Source organism: Erithacus rubecula (assembly GCF_903797595.1).
Source record: "Erithacus rubecula genome assembly, chromosome: 5".
NCBI classification, from domain to species: domain Eukaryota; kingdom Metazoa; phylum Chordata; class Aves; order Passeriformes; family Muscicapidae; genus Erithacus; species Erithacus rubecula.
Window position 1 is genome coordinate 23,537,871 of NC_136687.1, and position 19,496 is coordinate 23,557,366.

The window sequence follows — 19,496 nt, forward strand, 5'->3', positions numbered from 1 at the left end:
GTAAGACATCTTGCATGGGTGCTCCATTCCCAGGTCTGTGATATGCCACATAATGTTTTCCTAACGAGAGCTGTGACCTCAGGCATCTTCTAGATGCAAAAGATGAAAAAGGAAAGAACCATACTTGGCCTTTTGAGAGCATCCCTAAAGAAAAAGAAAGACTAAGGCAACTGTTTGTATCGCTCCATTATAATAAAGCTATCTAAGATATTCCCACTGCAATCTATCATCTACAGTTCGTTATTACACATGAAAGAACCATCTGGGATCTATATTGCACACTGTAGCATCTCTTGCCAGGTATCTCCCAGGTCCCTTAAGTTAAAAGTCAGAATCTCAGCCATGAGCTGGCTAAAAGGCTTGGAGAGGCACGGTCATAGTTTCACCATTTTGGTGTCATAGTTTCACCATTTACCCTGACTCTTGTCCCAGCATAGTCTAGGGCAGTTTTATTAATGCCTTTTGTTGCCAGCAGCTTGTGGTCTCCATAAGTCCCTTGGTCATTACCTAGGCACAGAACCATTCAACACTCACCTGATCTGCCCTGCAGCATGAGACTGACAATAAGCTACCAACCTGCTATTCCATCAACTGAAGCTAAGGATTAGTCCAGACCTTTAAAGGCACAGCCAAATCATAGCTGAGAAGTTGGCCTTTGATTTTCACTTGTCACCTGCACAGAAACACTAACCATTTGCCAAGCCAGACAGATCTGTACAAACATTTGTTGTACTTACTGCAATATGTTTTCTACCCATTCTAGTGAAAATAACATCTATGATCAGGATTTCTATCAGGTTTAACTACTCAATTCTTTAATAAAGTTGCCTGCTTGCATACTGCAATTTGGTAAGAAAAGCACCTATCAATGTCACAGTTTAAAATAAACAAATGGATCATAAATTAACTTTTTTAGCCTGGGATCCACCTAGAAAGTTTACCTTCTTATTTATTTCACAGCAGTCCTTCTCAAAAAGGGTGTCTTTCATTCACTCAGTGACATGCCACACTCATCTATGCATCTATGAGCGCTTTTTTGCTTAATTTTGAAGTCACTTTTAAAACTGTATTGAAAACTTAACTTAACACAAACATTACATAAAGGGGGAGGCGGGGAGGGGGGGGGAGCAATGGAATATGTGTTTAAAGGAAATCAGGAGTAACTGAAAAGCATGGAGGAAAAAGCCCAAAAACAAACCAAAACCCAAACCCCAAAGCATCTGAAGAAAAAGCAAAGAAATCAAATAAAAAGTTGAACATTGTGGTCTGGTCCTCATCTACTGCAATTGTTGTAATTCAGGAATAAATCCACTCAAGCTGGTCAGCAAGGTCAAAGAATAATCGCCCACTTAAGATCACCTTACCAAACAAGAAAATCCAATTTTGAGAATTACATCAGATTTTACAAGGTTCATTCATTCTTAGTTTGTTGTGAGAATTTCCCAGGTTACAATGCAAAATAATGCTTAGTAAAAATATATGGAGCTCTACAACTCCTTTGCATAACTTTCCTGGAGTTGCACTCTCCCAGGCTGGAGTCTCTTCCCTTTTGCCACAATTGATTTTCTTCCCCCCATTCTGTCAATTTAAACTAGCAGGGAAAGTCCTTTTCTAGCAAGCACTGTCAAAATATTCAGGACATATACCTCACACTCAGAGAATGCAATGCTGTGTCCAGACAGCAGTGCTGGGTGCCTCATTTGTAACAGCCAACATGCATATTCCTAGCAGTCAGATGTGTTCCACCACACAACTGTGCACCTCTGCCTCTGATTTTTTTCAGGTGCATGCTCCTCCCAAATGAAAGTTCTGTGCAGCCAGAATAGTTTGTCTCAAGCAAGTGTTGGTTCATTGCTGGCTGAAGGGAGGAAGACCCATTACTGTTACCCATTACTCTGTTAAGAGTTAACTAATTATCCCCAATAACTCCAGCCTTTAGAATGGGAGAGTAGCACACAGCTTTTATAAATAAGAATTACTGACCTTTTTAAATAGTTTCAAAAGAAGAAACTCTGCATCAAATGTGAGTATACTTTAGGAACTACTACATAGCAGCAAAACTACATTAGACTTTCTGATTTTTCCATGGTATCCTTGGATAGATACACCACCCAGTAGACCATGTTAAATGCTCCGAAGGTAACAGGAAATAAAATGCGTGCATATTTGTCTATCTTACTCGTGCCAGAGTGGGAGGCAGGGGGAGGAGGTGGTGTGACAGCAGATGGCTTTGCAGATGCTCCTAATGTATTAGGTGTGGTGGTCTGAATCTGCTCCAGTCTAGATCCAAGCAAGTGCTGAATGGAAGGGGATCCAGCTGTGGCATGCTGGGATACAAATCCAGTTAAAATTGGGGTAGAGGGAGGAGCTGGAGGGGTAGCTCTTGCAGAAGATAATGTCTCTGATGTGTTGATTCGTGTGAAAGGGTTGGGACTTGATGCAGAAAGGGAGTGGGGTGTAATGTCAGAAGACCCCTGAGCTACAGAGGAAGGCTGGACAGAGCTGTGCCTTGTGTCAATTCGGCTCCCACCATCAGCTTCAGACTGTACTGTGGCATTCGTTCTTTTCCTCACATTTGAATTGGCATCTGTATTCTGCAAAGTTACCAAAAAATACTTGTCAATCTTAAAATAAACACTCAAAACAAAAACAATGGAAACTACAATCAAGCAGTGTCTGAGTAATACTCACTAATATAACCAGTAGCTTGATCCTGAAGAACAAAGATACCAAAAACTCATGAAAATAGATTTAATAGCATATAAAGTCACAAACAAGAATTCCTTTTACCTGTGGCTGGAATACCAGAGTGAAGACATGAAACTGTTAGCTTAGAGTCACAGTTTTTTCCCAGGCTCGAGCTCAAAAACAAGATTCTCTAATGTGTACCTATTTCTCTGATGATATAAAAACATTCTAGATGCAACTTACCAGCCATGAAGGTTTGTTTATGCATTATATCTCCAGAAAAATAACTACCATATACTAGGAACTCTAGTCTTCCATAGAAGTGGCTGTAGAAAGGCAAGTATACAGCAAACCAAGTTACCACACTGCTGGTCTTTCAGAAAAAACCCCAGTGCTTTTTCACATCATCCACAGGCTATAAATTCACCAAGCACCACTGAACCAGGGAATAAGTTAGTTTTTCATCAACTACTCCTCTCCATTCATTAAGTAAGAGAAGTGGTGAATTCTCCATCACTTGGTGTCTTCAGGCAAGTCTGGATGTCTTTCTGAAAGATATTCTTCAACCAAATAGTACTTATTAGGCTGCATGAGAAACTGAAATACAGATAAAGAAGCACAGGAATAGGAAATCCATCAGAGATTAATATTCTTCTGACTTGTGGTAGTGGGACTTAGTGTCTGCCTTTCTTCTCTGCACTTAAGAGGAAGACCAACATGTCCTGGATTTCCTTCTGGAAAGGAATCTAAAGAATTCTGACCTTCAGCCCTGCACCTAAATATTATATAAAACATATATAATATGTTTTATATGTTTTATGCTTTAGAAATAATATGTGACTATTCTAATATAATAGAATATTAGAATTCTTCTAATTAAGAAACTAACTGCTTTCCAGAAGACAAAGACTTGAGGACAAATAGGGTATACAGGTCTAAGTACAGACAGGATGAAACAACCACTTGGTACATATAAAAAATTCTGTGTTTTATGCCTCTCTGATGATACAACTCCCAAGCATTGCCCTGCACCATACCAACTGTGCCTTTGGCTCCCCTTCCCTCCAGCCTTCCCAGAGAACCCTGCCAAAGCTCACAGCACAAATCAAAGGGACAGGGATCAGGCTGTGATGTCTTTCCTTCTTCATCCAACAGCAGTTCTGTCCAGCCAAGTGACAGAGCAGTCACAGAGAGCAGGTTAGGAAAAATTCAAGGTACGAGCAGCACCTTGAGTAGTGACAAGAGAGGCACTGTGTCTATCTGCTACATCTGTTGGCTTCACTGTTCTGCTCAAGGAAAGAGAGAAACTGAAGTTGAAAAGAGATCTAAAGAAATAATAAATAAATAAATAAATAAATACACAAATCATTTGATATTATTCCCATCATGACCAGAATGCTGGTCCCTAATCCTGTTAATTGCAGTACAAATCTGTCACTGGCAATAGTGTTGGCCTGAATTTATCTGAAACTGTCACAGCTTTATGCCTGTTCATGGCTGAGGTGCTTGCCAGCTCACAGTTCATATATCCAAGAATCCCTCTTAAATTGCAGTTTTCCTTCCTGCATAGAAGCATGTCAATCTCTTTTATTTATTATTCTGCATCTGCAATCCAAAGAAGCAGAGGACTGTAAGAAACACCAGAAGAAACAGGTATTTCCTGAAAGAAACACTAACTTTTCTGTTTGGTAGAGAAGCCTCTCTTGTCACTCTTTGGGAAGTGCAGAAGTACACAGGTGTGCAAACTGGATACTTTCATACTAGAGCTCTCAATGACCCAGGAATAGTAAAGCCATTTTCAAGACTGCTAAATTGAAATTATATAGTAGAATCAGGACAGGGGTACATTTACTCGAGACTTGGTAATACCTAATGGGGTGCCATGTCACTTGAAGCTTGCAAAGCTGAGCAGATGGAAGTCATCATTATTCAAAACCAACAAGACAAAACAACAAAAACAACAAAACAACATGGAGAAGCTGGCACCAGTCAATGAGAGAAGGTGAGTTTTATCTTCTTCATGCAGATCCTTGGACAACCTGGCTTTGCTCAAGTATGTGTCACCCACTGTAAAGCTCTCAAGCAGTGCCTAGGAAGCAAAAATCCATGGGCTGGGACAGGGATTGCAAAGAAAATCTGCACTGGAACCAAGACATGTCTGAGTTCCTTCTGTTCTCTGTCTACCTTAGACAAGCAGTTTAGAAGTGCTGCTGCTGGAGAACAGAATTAGCACATCTTTAGTCACTCCACATACAACCATAAAGAATAGTCCAAAGAGCAAAACAATAAATTAGGTGCAATTAATTTACAGAGGCACCATTTTATGTTCTTGCTCACTTGTACTGTCACCTGTTCTCAATGACCATCTCAGTACACCTCTCTTTTGTGCACCATCACAGACAGACACAGGTAAGACAGACAGGTAACAGTCAGGCTCACCACATTCCTGTAATTTCCATTTCTTTTGTAGGAACTTGTTTTCATCCATATATTTGCATAATACCTCATCTTCTCCCCTACTTCAACTGTCATCTAAATGACCAAATCAGACCTGTTGCTATTGGATTCACTACTTATTCTACATTAAAGTCCCTATTCTAGAATAAAATTATCTATACTATTTCAAATGCTAAAAATGTGCATCTGTGTAAAAGCTTACTGGGCACTTGCTTTCTTGTTACTTTCACAGAAAACTTCCAATACTTTAAAAATCTTAATTTTAGGGAGGAACACAATTTTCTCATAACATACACATAAATGTACACATAAAGCCCAAATACATAACATTGTAAGATCAAAAAATAACACAGCATAACAAGCACCAAAGATACAGGTACATTTTTTGTTAATTCCCTGGAAACCACCTTCCAATCACCCAGAGCATGGAAAACAGAAATGGCATTTCTAACACGCTCCACAGACAATGTATCACAGAAACCCCGTTGCTCTTGCACAATGTCATTGCAATAGTTTGGATTTGTGTTCTGGAATAGAATCTTGTTCTTGAAAGATTCTGAAACAAGCACACACCATGGAGTACCCAGATCCATGCCCTGTCATGGCTCAGCAGAATGCACTCTCCTTGTCAGGGTGGCTTCACCAGCACGTCCCCTCATTTATTCTTTCCTTGATTTGTTTTACTCGGATAATAACATAACAATAGCTCATTATCTTCATTCAAAGCACTCAGATATCCCTCCTTGTTGAGTTATCCAGTTAAAAGATTTCTAGCAAAAATTCTTATTGGTTTTATACATAGGGCCCTTACATATTTCTCTATTCCTTCCTACATTATTCTATTTCTCCTCTGTACAAAAGCTATCTCACAACTCTACATCATCTGAGGATAAGAGACAAGGTCACTAATAAAAATATTGAACAAGCCTGATTCTGTGGCAAGCCTTAATGAACCGAATTCTGTTGTAAAACACAGTAAAATACAACACTCAGATTGTATTAGGAAAACATTTCACAGTCATTTCAGTTATGGTATATACCCCTAGTAAAAGCATAATGTGATAATGACAATCTGACCAACAAAATTATAAACATAGCAAAAAGCACTTGCTACCTCCCAAAATTATTTCACTTTATCTTTTTGAAAACAACAGCAAGAAACACAAAACTACTGCCTTTTAGTTTGGAAGCACTGATTAGCTTTGCAGTGCAAGGTTTGCATGGCAGAGGGGTCACAGGGGTGGCTTCTGCAAGAAGCTGCCAGAAACTTCCCCTGTATGTGGCAAACATAAACCTGCAGACAGTGGAGGTTTTTGAAGGACTGCACTCCATGGAAGGGACTCACACTGGAGCAGCTCATGACAAACTGCAGAGCCTGGAAGGACTCACGCTGGACAAGTTCATGGAGGACTGTCTCTCCCAGGAGGGACCTCACACTGGAGCAAGACAAGAGTTTGAAGATTCATCCCCCTGAGGAGGAAGGAGTGGTAGCAGAGATAACTTGTAATGAAGTGACTGTAACTACCACTTCCCATCCCCCTGAACCACTGTAGGGCAAGAGATTAATTCAGGAGTAAAATTAAACATGGGAAGAAGGCTGCAGGGAAGATTTAGTTTTTACTTTCTCATTACCCTACTCTGCTTTGACTAGTAATAAATTAAACTAATTTTCCCCAAGTCAAGTCTGTTTTGCCCATGATGATAATTGGTGAGTGATGTCTCTCTGTCCTTATCTTGACCCATCAGCCTTTTGTTATATTTTCTCTACCCTATGCACTTTAGAGGGGAGTGATAAAGCAGCTTTGGTGGGCACCTGGTACTCAGCCAAGGTCAAGCCACCACAGGCAGAAAAATAAGAAAAATAACATGAAAATCAAATAGAAGCCAAATGAAAATGCAAGCCAAGAAAGGAAGGGATTATCTAAGTAAGGAATCTTTTGAGGGCAAATCAGGAAACCACTTAATCGTCCTGAGCCAACAGGACTGCCGTTCTAGTCCAGACGGGGCTCCACAGGAAATACTGAGCACACATTTTTCACATTCTCACTCTAGATTGAGAAAGACTCTGATTTTCTGGAGGCATTTCAGTAAGACTTTTGGGAGACATTTAAACCTGTATAGGTCAGGAATGCAAAATGGCAACCTGGAAACTACCATAACTACCAGTTTATTCCACTGTGCAGCACCAGGCTTAATAGATCTGATAAAGATTGCCTGTCTATAAAAACAACAAACTCTGCCTAGGTAAATGAGGCCTCACCTTTCCTTTGAAACAGCCTATCCATCTGATAGGTCCAACCAATTGGTCCTACCAATTCCACACACACCACAAACTCTGATTGTAACCACCACCAGATCAGAAGTTTAAAGTACTTTGCTCTGATATATCCTCCTTCAAGAGGAAACCATCTTGCTTAGATCCTGTCAGGAGAATTCAGTCTCTGAACCTCTACTGGCAGAAATAGTATGGATGAATTTCAAAATTTTGGGTGATTTGAGTGCACAGTTCCCGTCTGTGCATAAACAAAGCTCTCAAGAGAATACATATATTGTCCTAATTGTATGACATCTTCATTGGCTAAAGCTCTGTGGCTGGCTGGGATACACTAACACCTATTTTATTTTTAACAGCCAAGATCAACAACAGTAAAAACTAAATTCCAGCCTTGATGGGAGTTCAAACATTTATCACCAAAACTTTGATCATGCCAGAGGTAGATACATGAGCCAAGGAATTGACCAAATATGAGAAAATGCAGACTACAGTCTTTTTCAGAAGAGATTGATAATTACTCCTCCTTTCTCTCCAAATGAATATTTCCTCAGTAAATGCAACTAAAAAAAGGAAAACAAAAAACATGTTCAGTAAAACATGTTTAGAAAATTCCCATCCTATGCATAAGCATAATTCATTGAGGAGGAATAAGGCTGTAGGATAGGACAGGAGGTTCAAATTCAGTCAGACAAGTTTTCTCACATAGCATGCAATATGCAAAAAGAGTTTTGAAGTATTTACTCCCTTAAAAGGCATAGAGATTTTGCTTTAATATTAAGTATAACGTTATTTCTCATGCATTTTATCTTTAAAAGAACTAAATTAGGGAAAGAATCGTTGCATACAAATTCTCCCTATGTGTAATGCCCTGATGCAAGATGCCCTTTTGTTAGTACTAGAACAGAAAGCCCATTTCCTTTGGCATGAAGATAGAAGATCTAAACCAATCTCTTTACAAGAGTGTGTAAAATGTGGCAATTAATGCTGTATCCCTCCTTTGACCAGTGGATTCACATGCAACTAACCATGAATAATACAATGAAAGATGCTGTTAGCATAGTTCAGGATAAATCTATACAATTTATTGTTAAATACTGTGGCAGATTTGTGGAGTAAGTTCAATGGTCAGCTTCTATGACAGAATGTATAGAACAAACAAAAAAAACCTCTACAACAAATCTATTACCAAAAATCAACCCACATGTCATTTGCTTTTCCATTTAAGCTCAACTTTGATGGATACTACTGTTTACTACAGCACTAAAATGATGCACAAATATGAGTCGATCTAAATTCTTCAATATTTAACATGGTTTGTACAGCATAAACAGCTGCTCACATAATGTGGGAATTCTGAAACTATTTCGAAGTCTATGTAAGCCTCAACTTGAGCCAAAAAAATAAAGTACTGGATTGTTTTGTATGTATTACCAGTTTTTGACAAGCAAGGCAATTTTGCACTTCAATGAAGTCAAGATTGCAAATTTAGCATGAAGTGAAGTAGCGTGCAGCAGCTGAGCTGAGGTTCAAGGGAAGGGGATCATCAGCACAGCAATATGCAGTACTGAACTGACAAACTCAGTCATCTTGTTACAGAACAAAGAGAGCTGGTAACAACCACACCACATATTTCCTATGATAAGGCCAACCTAGAATCTGTAAAACAAATAAGAACATAATTTGGAAGTCACAAGCCACGTCCTGGGGAGAATGCAGCAATGATAAAAGTGATTACCAGGACATCAGGGAACTTCATCCTTAGGACTGTATTTAAAAACAAAAGCAGTGAGAACATTGCAAACTGTGAGAAACTCTTGTGTTGGTACAGCATTGTACAGTCAGCTGTTCCACACAACTCAAGAGCATCTTTCCATAGCCTGTTAGTGCTCTACATAGCAGCTTTAAATCAGTCTCTGCAATTTTAAATTTTTTCACAGTTTTTATGATGGACACATCCTTTTGAGATGTGAATCTAAAACAAGCAGCTCCTACTGCCTGAGCTAACAGAGTATCAGTAGTGCTCAGCATGGAAAATCCCCTTCCTAGGACCTCTGATCACCAGGCAGCACAGCCAACATGAACTCCTGAAAAACAGGTGCACATTAAAACTAGAAACCTGGCAATATAACTCAAATGTAATCTTCCTCAGGACTCCTTGGAAAACAGCTCAGCAGTTGCGGGGTTTGATATATAGACACTTCTGAAGACCTGTGTCAGGCTCATCCTGTGACAGAGCTTCACAGCATCACTGTGCAAGAACCCAGGGCTGCTTTTGAACTGTTTGTTTACTCAGCTGGAGAGCTCACTGCTGCAGGTCAATACATTTTCTAGTTCACAACAGATCTTTGCCACTGGTTATCACTGAAATGGTATCTCTCTCTGAGACTGAGGTAGTACCATACTTAGAGCAGCAGCTTCTCTTTTCCCAGGGATAAATGCACAGCAGAATTTACAAGTCACAACACCACCATCTGATACCAGTTCTAGTGGGAGCGAGAGCTAACACTTTGACATCCAACAAGCAGCTGTCAAAGCTGGAGAGAAATGCCCTTGGGTAGGATCATAGCCTAAATTACATGCCTCTGCAGAAGGAGCCACCCAACTGTATGCAGTGCTTCCAGCTCTGAGTTCTTTCCTGAGGTGAGACAGCTAAGTCACACTGTAAAAAGACACTCACAAAACTCTGTCCTCCTCTACTGCAACCAGCAACCAGGAAGGGAACAAGGGTTTGGAGATAGGAGACCACTTCCCAAATCTGCCCTGTCACAGCGCTTTTCACATCTCAAGCGTTTCCCCACCAGGCCACTGGATATTCTAGGACAAGTGATCATAGTTTCTTGTTAGAGATGGTGCTTTCTCCACACTTCAATCTTGCCCTCCCATTGCACTGCATGCACAGGCAAGGTGGCTCCAGAACCAATTCCTCTTCTTCTCCATGGCTCCATATAAATTATTTAACATAATGAGAGCAGCTTCAATAGAACTTAACATGCCAAGGACTATCTAGCAGTCTAGCTACTAATTTAATTCTCCAATACTGAAAACTTGAGGACTCAAGTCTGCCCAGACTCCCATGTGGGATTTGTGGAAGGCTGTATCTAATAGGCATGCTGGCCACTGAGCTGAAACAGGGTAGGAATCCACCATGACAAACAAGAAGCAGCAAGTCAGTTCTGTACGTGCCTACCCAGTGAAATTTAGTAATTAATTCTTTCAGGTATCTAATCACCATTTTGCATACTTCATCTCCCTAAGTAAAAAATGAAACTCAAGCACAAAACCAACAAGTCAAAAAAAAATTTCCTGAAAAGGGCACCACAATCAAAGCAGCTGTAAAATTTAAAGGAATTTTAATTGCTTATTAGAATAATCAGGCATGTAACAACAAAGTATTAGTAGAATGAAATAAAAAATGAATGGTCAATAAAGATCATTATGCTTTTTTGTTAATTTTCCAAGGATACAATTAGTGTCTTTCATGACAGCACTACTAAAACTTCAATAAGACACAGGTAGATTAATAAATAGGAGAGTCAGTAATGTATTATATGAGAGCATGGGCTTCCAAAACTGGGAGAATTCAATTAATCCAAGCAAAAATTCATACAAAAATTGGAAGGCTTAGAGCAACCGAAGTCTGAATCACTTACTGTTTAGCTACAACAACAAAATTGTTTGTATGGTAATTTAGCAATATTTTACTATTAAAATCTACCATAGTGGTTTTTATCCTTACCAGTCCTTCCTAGGAAAACAGTCTGTTCTTCTGGGAGGACATTGTATAGCCTGCCAAATTCACACTATTTGACATTTATCAGGAAAGCAGCATGTTGTCATCAGTGTAAATAATGCTGCTTGTCCCAAATCCCACTGAGTCACCATATTGACCTGCTGTGAGCAAAAGCAAAACTTGGAGGAGAAATCTACCCTGTTTTACTACTGTGTTGCAGAGCCAGTCAATCAGAATTTTACTGGAATAATACTAGAGATTTTGGGTTGCCTTCTAGAGCCCTGGAATATGACCAAGTAAAAGCTCCACCTGCCACAAAACACAATGAATTCTAGTGCATAGCTCTAGCAGTGCAGAGAGCAGTGCAAATTATTTGGAAAGAAAAAACAAAGAGGAGATAAGTTACGACAGCCAGTCCACTATCCACTCTGCTCATTTTGCAAACTGAATCATGTGATGGAAGGGGGAAAGGGGCAAGAAGAGCACTCCATTCTATGTTCTACCACTAGACAGGCATAAAAGTGCACAAAGTAGGAGAAAAGTTAATAAAAGGTTATTAAAGAAACATAAATTGCAAAAACCTTTTTCAAATACAAGGATGCCAAATAAACCCATCCATCTGTGTGCTACCTAAAAGCCTTACACATGCAAACATGTATGTATATATATGTATGCATATGTTTTTAAATGTGGTATGCATATATATGATTCTTAAGCACTGGTGTGAACAATTCTTAAAGATTTTATTTATATTATGACAAAATTAAAACATAACTATGGTAGGGAACAAAGCTATTAGCCATGTCCTAATAAACTGTGGAGGTGATTTTTGCACATCTGTGAAAGAAGAATGGCTGATTATGAACCAAGGACCAAATTTAGTTATTTTCTGTATCTTTCAATTTTCATTGACCTTAAAGCTGCATTTAAATTTGCTTTAGTAGCTTGCTGAAAGTGCTTGGAACACTCATTGCCTTGTAGATTTTCCCAAGCCACTCAATACTTATTTCTTCTGATTTCAATTTCCCAGTGTAAAAATGAAGTCAGCCAGAAATCTCACACACAGCTGGGAAACTCAAATGTGATTTGGTGTCATTGGATGCAGCAATATTGAAAACTTTGTGGAGAGGAAACAAAACTAAAATGTAAATATAAATACATGAAAAGGTTTAAGCAGAAAATCTGAAGAGCCTTGCATTTCGGGACATCATTTCATATTTACCATCACAGGGAAAACTAACAATTTTCAGTGCAAGGGTTGATGCTGGACAATCTGAGCATTTTACCCCTGTCACCATAAAGGATTGTCCTTGACTTGATATTTCTGAAAAGCTACCACCTATTTTTTGACTATATAACATTTCCCTCCACAAAAAAAAAGATTTTTTAAAAGGGAGAAAATTGCCATTGTATCAATAGAAGACCTATTTGAATGCATGAAACTGGTATTGACAGGAAATTAACTTACTATTAAATAGAAGCATGCATTGTATATTCTATTGAAAAAAAAAAGGTAATGAATATGGCTTTTTGAGGTTTTTCTAGTAGATCATCACAATGACAGAGAAATACATTCACACATCTTTTTTGAATTCAAAACAATGAGATGCAGTATGTTTTAAAATAACTGCACTGTGCTTTGGTTTCCAAAGAAAAGTCTTATCCTAATATTTAAATAAAGTCTTCCACTACCTACAGCAAACATTGTCAGGTATTTTAGCATCAGATGAGTGTCAACCAAGTATATCCTTCATATTTCCCTGTCTACTTTGTAACAGTTAATTCTAATGCTTATAGGAAATTGAAGAATGATAAATTATGACGTCTCCTAGTAAGGCTTGGAGAACATAACACCCCAGAAGGATTTTTTGTTATCCACTACAGGTGCTACAATGTAACTCCTGCTTCTTTTTGTGTATATTGGAAAGAAGAAAAAAAAAAAAAAATCACAACAAATCAAACCTCCCCCCCCAAAAAAATTTCCACTACAATAAGAAAAAACTTCATTGTCCACCATTAAGTCCCAACAAGTTTTGATCAAATTCCCTGCCATTTTTTATCTTTATTATAACTGAATTCTGGAATTCAGGGGAGTTTACACCACAGCTGGGTCAGAATATAGGCACAAATCCCATACTACATTGCCTACTTCCATTAATTACTCTGCTTACTTTGTGGTAGAGAAATGTTTCTACTTACAGTTCAATTCATTACAAAACCTGACCATGTTAAATGTAGAGTAATATTAGGTTGTTGAAGAACGACACAAATTTTTAGTAGAGCACTTTAATTTGTGTATTTTAAAAGACATATTATGTGAAATATTAAAAAAAAAAATTATGTTTTCCATTTATGCCCAAGTCATATAATTTGAGCACATATTTAGCTTTATATATTATTAACAGTGCCAGTTGATCAGTATAACTAAGTCTAGTGAAACAAGCAAAAAACCAAAACCAAAACAAAAACCACCAAAATTCAAAACAAACGAAACAAAAACAAAACCCCCAAAAAAACCCAAACAAGAAAACCCAACCAAACCAAATTAACAAAATAAACAAACAAAAAACCCTATAACCAAAATCAACAATAACAAAACCCCAAATGAGCAGAAAACACACCGCCCCCCAAAAACGCAACACAAAAATAATTTAAAAAAAAAAAAAAAAAAAATATATATATATATATAAGAAGAAACAAAACAACAAAAAGGTACATAAAATCAAGGAAGCATAAAAAGCCCCACTAAACATTGTACCTGAGCATCACAGCTAACAAAATACTTAATGAACCATTTTGGATTCATTCTATCTTCAGGTACCCAAACATTGAAACTTCCCACTAAGTCACTGCAACCTTCTCCCAGGTGATCTCCTATCTTTCAAGCAGCATTTAGTGCAAAATGTGGCATTTGTTTATGACCTGCAACCACTCTCATCCTATTTAAACCTGATGCTAGCATATCTTGACTGTAAATCATCAAGAACAACGTTTACTAATGAAATTAGAGCAGCAGAAAATTGTTGATATTTCAAAGAAATTGTTCACATGGCACAGCAGCCTCCATTTGAATGGTCCTGCCCTGATATTTAGATGAACTCCATGCATTTCTTGAGCCTGACATCCTTCATTAGAATCTGAGTTTTAAATGTCACTGCCCTAAAAAACCCCAAACTATAAGACCCTAAGCAGTGGATATGTGCTGAAGCAGAAAAAGTAGTCATTATATTTAAAAACTGAAATGTTGTCCTAACTGCAGGACAGTTTAAGTCAGACAAAGGAGATAGGCTATGCACCCACATAAGGAGTCCAGTAACCAGACCTGTGGCACAACTATTGCCATCAAGACCAAGCTGCTCTTTCAGATACTTCCATTCATACCTGAGGCATGAGGGTTTAGCTCCACTTCACTATTGCTGGGACAAAGGAAGCTATTATTCTACTACTCCAAAGAAGGAGCAAAGTAAGTGGTACTACTCTAGGTCTGGCACGTTTTTTGTACCTCTCCATTATGTCTATGTATTCAAATATGTATTCATTCAGATTCAAATACAAAGTTCTGGTCCAGAGAACAGCCCATCAGAACAATTTATCAGGCCCAATCTTTGCTTTGCAAGTCAGGAGTTTGGAGAACAGAGCTGGCCATCAGCCAGATTAATTGCTGTAGATGTCTGTTCACCAAAGGCCCTCTAAGGATCTTCACTATTCTCCCTCTCCACCATGTAACTTGAGCTGTGCCCATAAATCTCTCAAACATAAGGATTTCATACCAGAGAAAATACATCTGAATCACACAAAAGCAGTATGCAAGTAGTCCATGTGACATTTCTCTTAATCTTGGGAGGTAGATGCCAGTCACATACACCCAAGGAAGGAGAGAAGTGTGCGCCTAAAAGGCGGGAAAGAGCTTGACCCCCAGGTTCCTCCATTAGATGCTACAGGACTTGCTTGAGACAAGATGACATTTAACTGTCTCCATAAAAGAGGAAAAGAAATTGAGTTACAACCTACTTGTGACTGAGTTTGAAGAAATAATTCCATTCAAAAGGGTTTTTTTGAGCCTGACCCGATTTTTCCCGAGTTTCACACTCTTTTAACAAACAGCTGAGGTTGAAGCTCATGTTACCAGTGTTTAGGAGTCTATTTTTTTGAAGACTAAGTAGCATTCTTCATTTCCAAAATTGGGTAGGTCTTTAAAAATAAACTTCATAGGAATACAGTGAAAAGGAAATAGTACAGAAGCATAAAAATAGACTCAGGAATCCAATAACAAACTATAAATCATTCATTTCCATCACACACTGACTTGCAGCAACATTTCTGCTTATGCTAATGAAAGTAGTTCAGGACATTTAGGGATAGGTTCATTCTTTCTAAACAGAAAGCATTTTAACTTGCTCCCAAAACAAAAAAATCTCAAGTAACCACCATGTAAGTTACTTCTCTTGACTTACACAAATTTCAGTGCTGTAGTGCTGTGCCTGACAGAAAGTTTGTCCAAGTCCCTTGTGAACTCAAGGCACTCCTCAAAAAAGCTTGGGTCCTACTCCTGGGAGGTCTTATGCAGACCTGCACTCCTCCTTATTGAAACATATTAAGTTTGATTCAAGAAGTTAAACACATGAAGAAGAAAGAGTTGAAATAAGGTAGATAGGAGAAGCAGTATAAAAAAAAATTGAAGATTACTATGGCTAAAGTCAAATCAAGTGATACAGGAACACAAGCTGCATCTGCAGCCATTTCAGGCTTGCTCCTGCTACCCTCAGCCCAGTAAATTAGCTTGATGCCAGAATGTTGTTATTGAAATTAACACCATTCAGACTATTTAGCTAACCTCTGAACTGCATTTAATGCTTACTTTAATTAATGTATTCATCAGTCACTTCCATCATGTGGCTCCAAAAAAGTAAATATAATTACATATGAGAATAACTAAGAAAAGCAGATAGCCCACATTTGCTACAGTAAAGATGCATTGGTTCCAGTGAAGAAATATATATGAAGTATATGAAGTAATATATCCAAATCAGTTGATCATAATGATAAATGGTAGGAGTTGCCTTTGATCCAAGACAACTATAAAAGTTGTTTTGACTGAAAGAAGAAAAATAACCCATCACTAAAAATTCTAATTAGCATGAGTAATGTATGAACTGATTCAATACAGAAAACCCACTTTAAATTCTCTGGTCATAAATTGGTCAAAGATTCATCTGCCAAAAAAGAAAAGGGACTTCTAATAATGTGCAATTTATTTTACCAAAATTTACTATTAATATGCCTAATTTCCAATATAATCAGATAGAAAAATCTTCATATTCTATAAGTTTCATAGCTCAACTTGCTCCCTCATAGAATTCTTCAAGGACAATCCCACCATATTACTCGAGGGAAGAAAAAACATCAAATGCTTTAAAACCATCCAATCAATAATGCAGAATCAACAGCTCACAAAACAAAACTCTTATTTAAAAGTATAATGTCACCATGTTTGTTTTCCTTAACAACCTCAACTGCTCCTTAATTTTTCAGTACAGATGGGATCTCAATTGCAAAAAAAAAAAAGTGGGCAGAGACAGCTGCATGCCATTTCAAAGTAGGCTAAAGTAGAGGGCTAATAGGCTTAAGGCAGGGATAGTCTTAAGTAGTAGTACAAGTAGTATTAGAAGAAGATCCAGAGTTCATTGCAAATGGTGAGGTATTCAGCAGAAAGAACTGTAAGGGTTAGGTGTCCAGGCATCTTCTTTCCCAATTAGCATATACTTCCTCCCTGGGCTTAAGTGAAAATTTTTAATTTTGGGAGACTAGTAAACTTAGTATTACAGGCAAAGGCTATTTAAAAAAAGTTTCCAGTTTAAAATACAACTTTTCTTTGAGCTCTGGCAATTGTACTGCTGCCAACAGAATTTCTACCACAATAGTGCCAGCACAGCATAGATTTTTTTTTTTTTTGAATACTAGCTAGATCAAGAAATCAAGCCTATCATTTACCTATTGAGAAAAAAATGTGTAGATTTACATTAAGAAACATCGCTTACAAATTACATGCTACAGGCCACGTATTGTCTGGCATTCTTTGTGCACCACAAATTCACCACTAATCTCAGTACCAAGGAAACTGAGATTTCATTATCTCTTGTAAATCAGCACTGACTAGACAGTATTTGTGTAGAACAAAAAGCCAGGCTCATAATAAAGAATAAATAAATAGTATAATAGTAATAAAAGATGAAATAATAATTAGGAATAAAATAAAATTCTAGATTAGTCCTCATAAGCAAAATATAGCAAGGAGTGTTTTACATGTCAGGCTGGAAAGCAGGGTGTGACATCCATGTTAGGTTCTAGAGAAGTAGAGCAGTGATCCTAGCTTCTGCACAGTAGACCAGAAGTAATCCTCTAGTCATAGAAAGGATTGCACAACAGTTAAGCCTTTATAGCAGTAGCTGAGGCTCACCTTGTACAACTGTCTTGGAAGAGCAAAGTCTCCAATCTTAGTACAGAAATAATTAGGCAGAAAGCCATGGGGAAAAAAACAAAAACTGTTCAAGATACAATCAACACTATCACTCTTACATACTCAACATTAATGTGCAACCCCTTGAGTAGATTGCTCCCTTGGGTCCTTTCAAAATCTCTCAATCCATGAGAATGCTCCCATATTTATCCCAGCAGTATTAATTAAGCAGTGGAATAGAAGTGTTAATTAACAGCAGTGGAATTAAGCAGTGTTCACATCTCATTTTATCTATAAGTTGAAAGAAGTCTATGTTCTGTTGCTGCTTTTATTTTTTAAATAATAATAGCAATAGTAGTAATAATAACAACAATAGGAATAAAAGAGAAAGAGGTATTTCTCCAAAATGACTAAGCATTATTCACTACTAATTTAAAGCAATTCTGTCAAGAGAATCAGGAGTTTTCTGAAGAATAAGTTTTATTAAGCTATCTGAGAAAACTCTTGTTTTTCCTGGTTTTTTTTAATAAAATCTAATAAATAAATCTAGGATTAAACTGTTCTTAAGTAATCCTTTTCTTTCCTAGGCATACAAATAAAAGCTATCACCAAAAGCTGTATTTACTTTCACTCCTCAGGAGCAGCCAAGATACTCTATTAAGCTTTATGCTGCACAGTCAAGAAGCTTAGCATAAGCTCATAGCACTAATGCTTCCATGTACAAGGTGAACTCTGTGCTACTATAAACATATTTCTTGGTTCCTCTCTTAGCAGCAGCCAATGGAGTGACAAATAACAAACTTCTCAGGAGCATATCTATCCTTTTAAGCAGAAATGGGAGCTAACATAACATAACCAGGAGATTGAAAACAGTATCTACAGTAGGAGAGCAAAGAAGAGGAAGAAAAATGGAAGTGGGTGGACAGCAGCTGCGCAGCAATAGAAAATGGAAGGGGTGGGAAGGCAAAAATGAGAAGATAAATAGGGAAGGAGACAAACGAGATGTGAAAAGAGACAGAAGACAAAATTAACAAGTTAGTCTAAAACAGCACTTCTTAAATCCTGGCTCAGCCAAAGGAAATTACAAAGTCAGCCTGGCAGAAAGAGTAAGTAAATTACAACGCTACTGTCAGTGTCTCACTTCTGGAATGGTGTTGCCAAGAGTGGGTCATGGCTGGGAAGTGGTGGGACAGGTGCTGCAGTGACTTTCTTAGCTACCTGTCTTGTGAATAAATGCTTCAGAGAGTAAGCACCATTTATTGGAATGGGAAAAGAGAGGAAAGGGTAATCACCAGGGAGCTCAACTGGAAAAGAGATCAAGCCTTTATTAGCTAGTCCACACACTAAAACAGCTCCCACACAAGTCACACTTAATCCAAAGCATTAGGAAAGCAGGAAAGCATTTTGTTAAACAGAGCCCCAAAAACTTATCAGGAATTGAGGTGAACTACTGTGCAAAGATATACAAATTATATTAAAATTATATCTATGATGAAAAAGTTTCCATCCAACATTCCTAAAAAATCCCTGAAATTGTAATAAAGAAAGAAAGAAAACTCTGCATAGGCAACCCATGCAATGCAAGGACTGTGATGTTTAGGAAAGTGGTCCAAGGTATAGCTGCAATGTTTTAACATATTTTAATTAATTGAAGACATTAGCCACATAAAATAACACGATGCCCTTATAATCTGCAGTATCTTCCCCTGTATAATTGGTCCATACAGAATCACTGTGGAAAAGGAAAGTAAGTTTCCTCAAGATTCCCATCCTAACTGTCCTTCACCAAAACACAAACATAGAAGGGACTGCATGTATAGATGGACATAACTGCCACCTCTTCCCTGAGTTTATTCAATAATGCAAATAAGAATTAAATCATGTTTTAC

At 37.9% G+C, this 19,496-nt stretch overlaps 1 protein-coding gene across 2 annotated transcripts in view; it reads right to left on the bottom strand.

The window, feature by feature from the left end:
• Nucleotides 1-410: 410 nt before the first annotated feature.
• Nucleotides 411-19,496, bottom strand: part of GABRA4 (gamma-aminobutyric acid type A receptor subunit alpha4) — a 37,821-nt gene continuing 18,735 nt past the window's right edge. The window contains exon 9 of one of the 2 annotated variants that reach the window (XM_079307038.1): nucleotides 411-2,594. In XM_079307038.1, the coding sequence (XP_079163164.1) occupies nucleotides 2,061-2,594 (534 nt within the window). In that variant the 3' untranslated portion in view covers nucleotides 411-2,060. The remainder of the gene's footprint in view (nucleotides 2,595-19,496) is intronic. The other variant, XM_079307039.1, reaches the window with a different exon arrangement.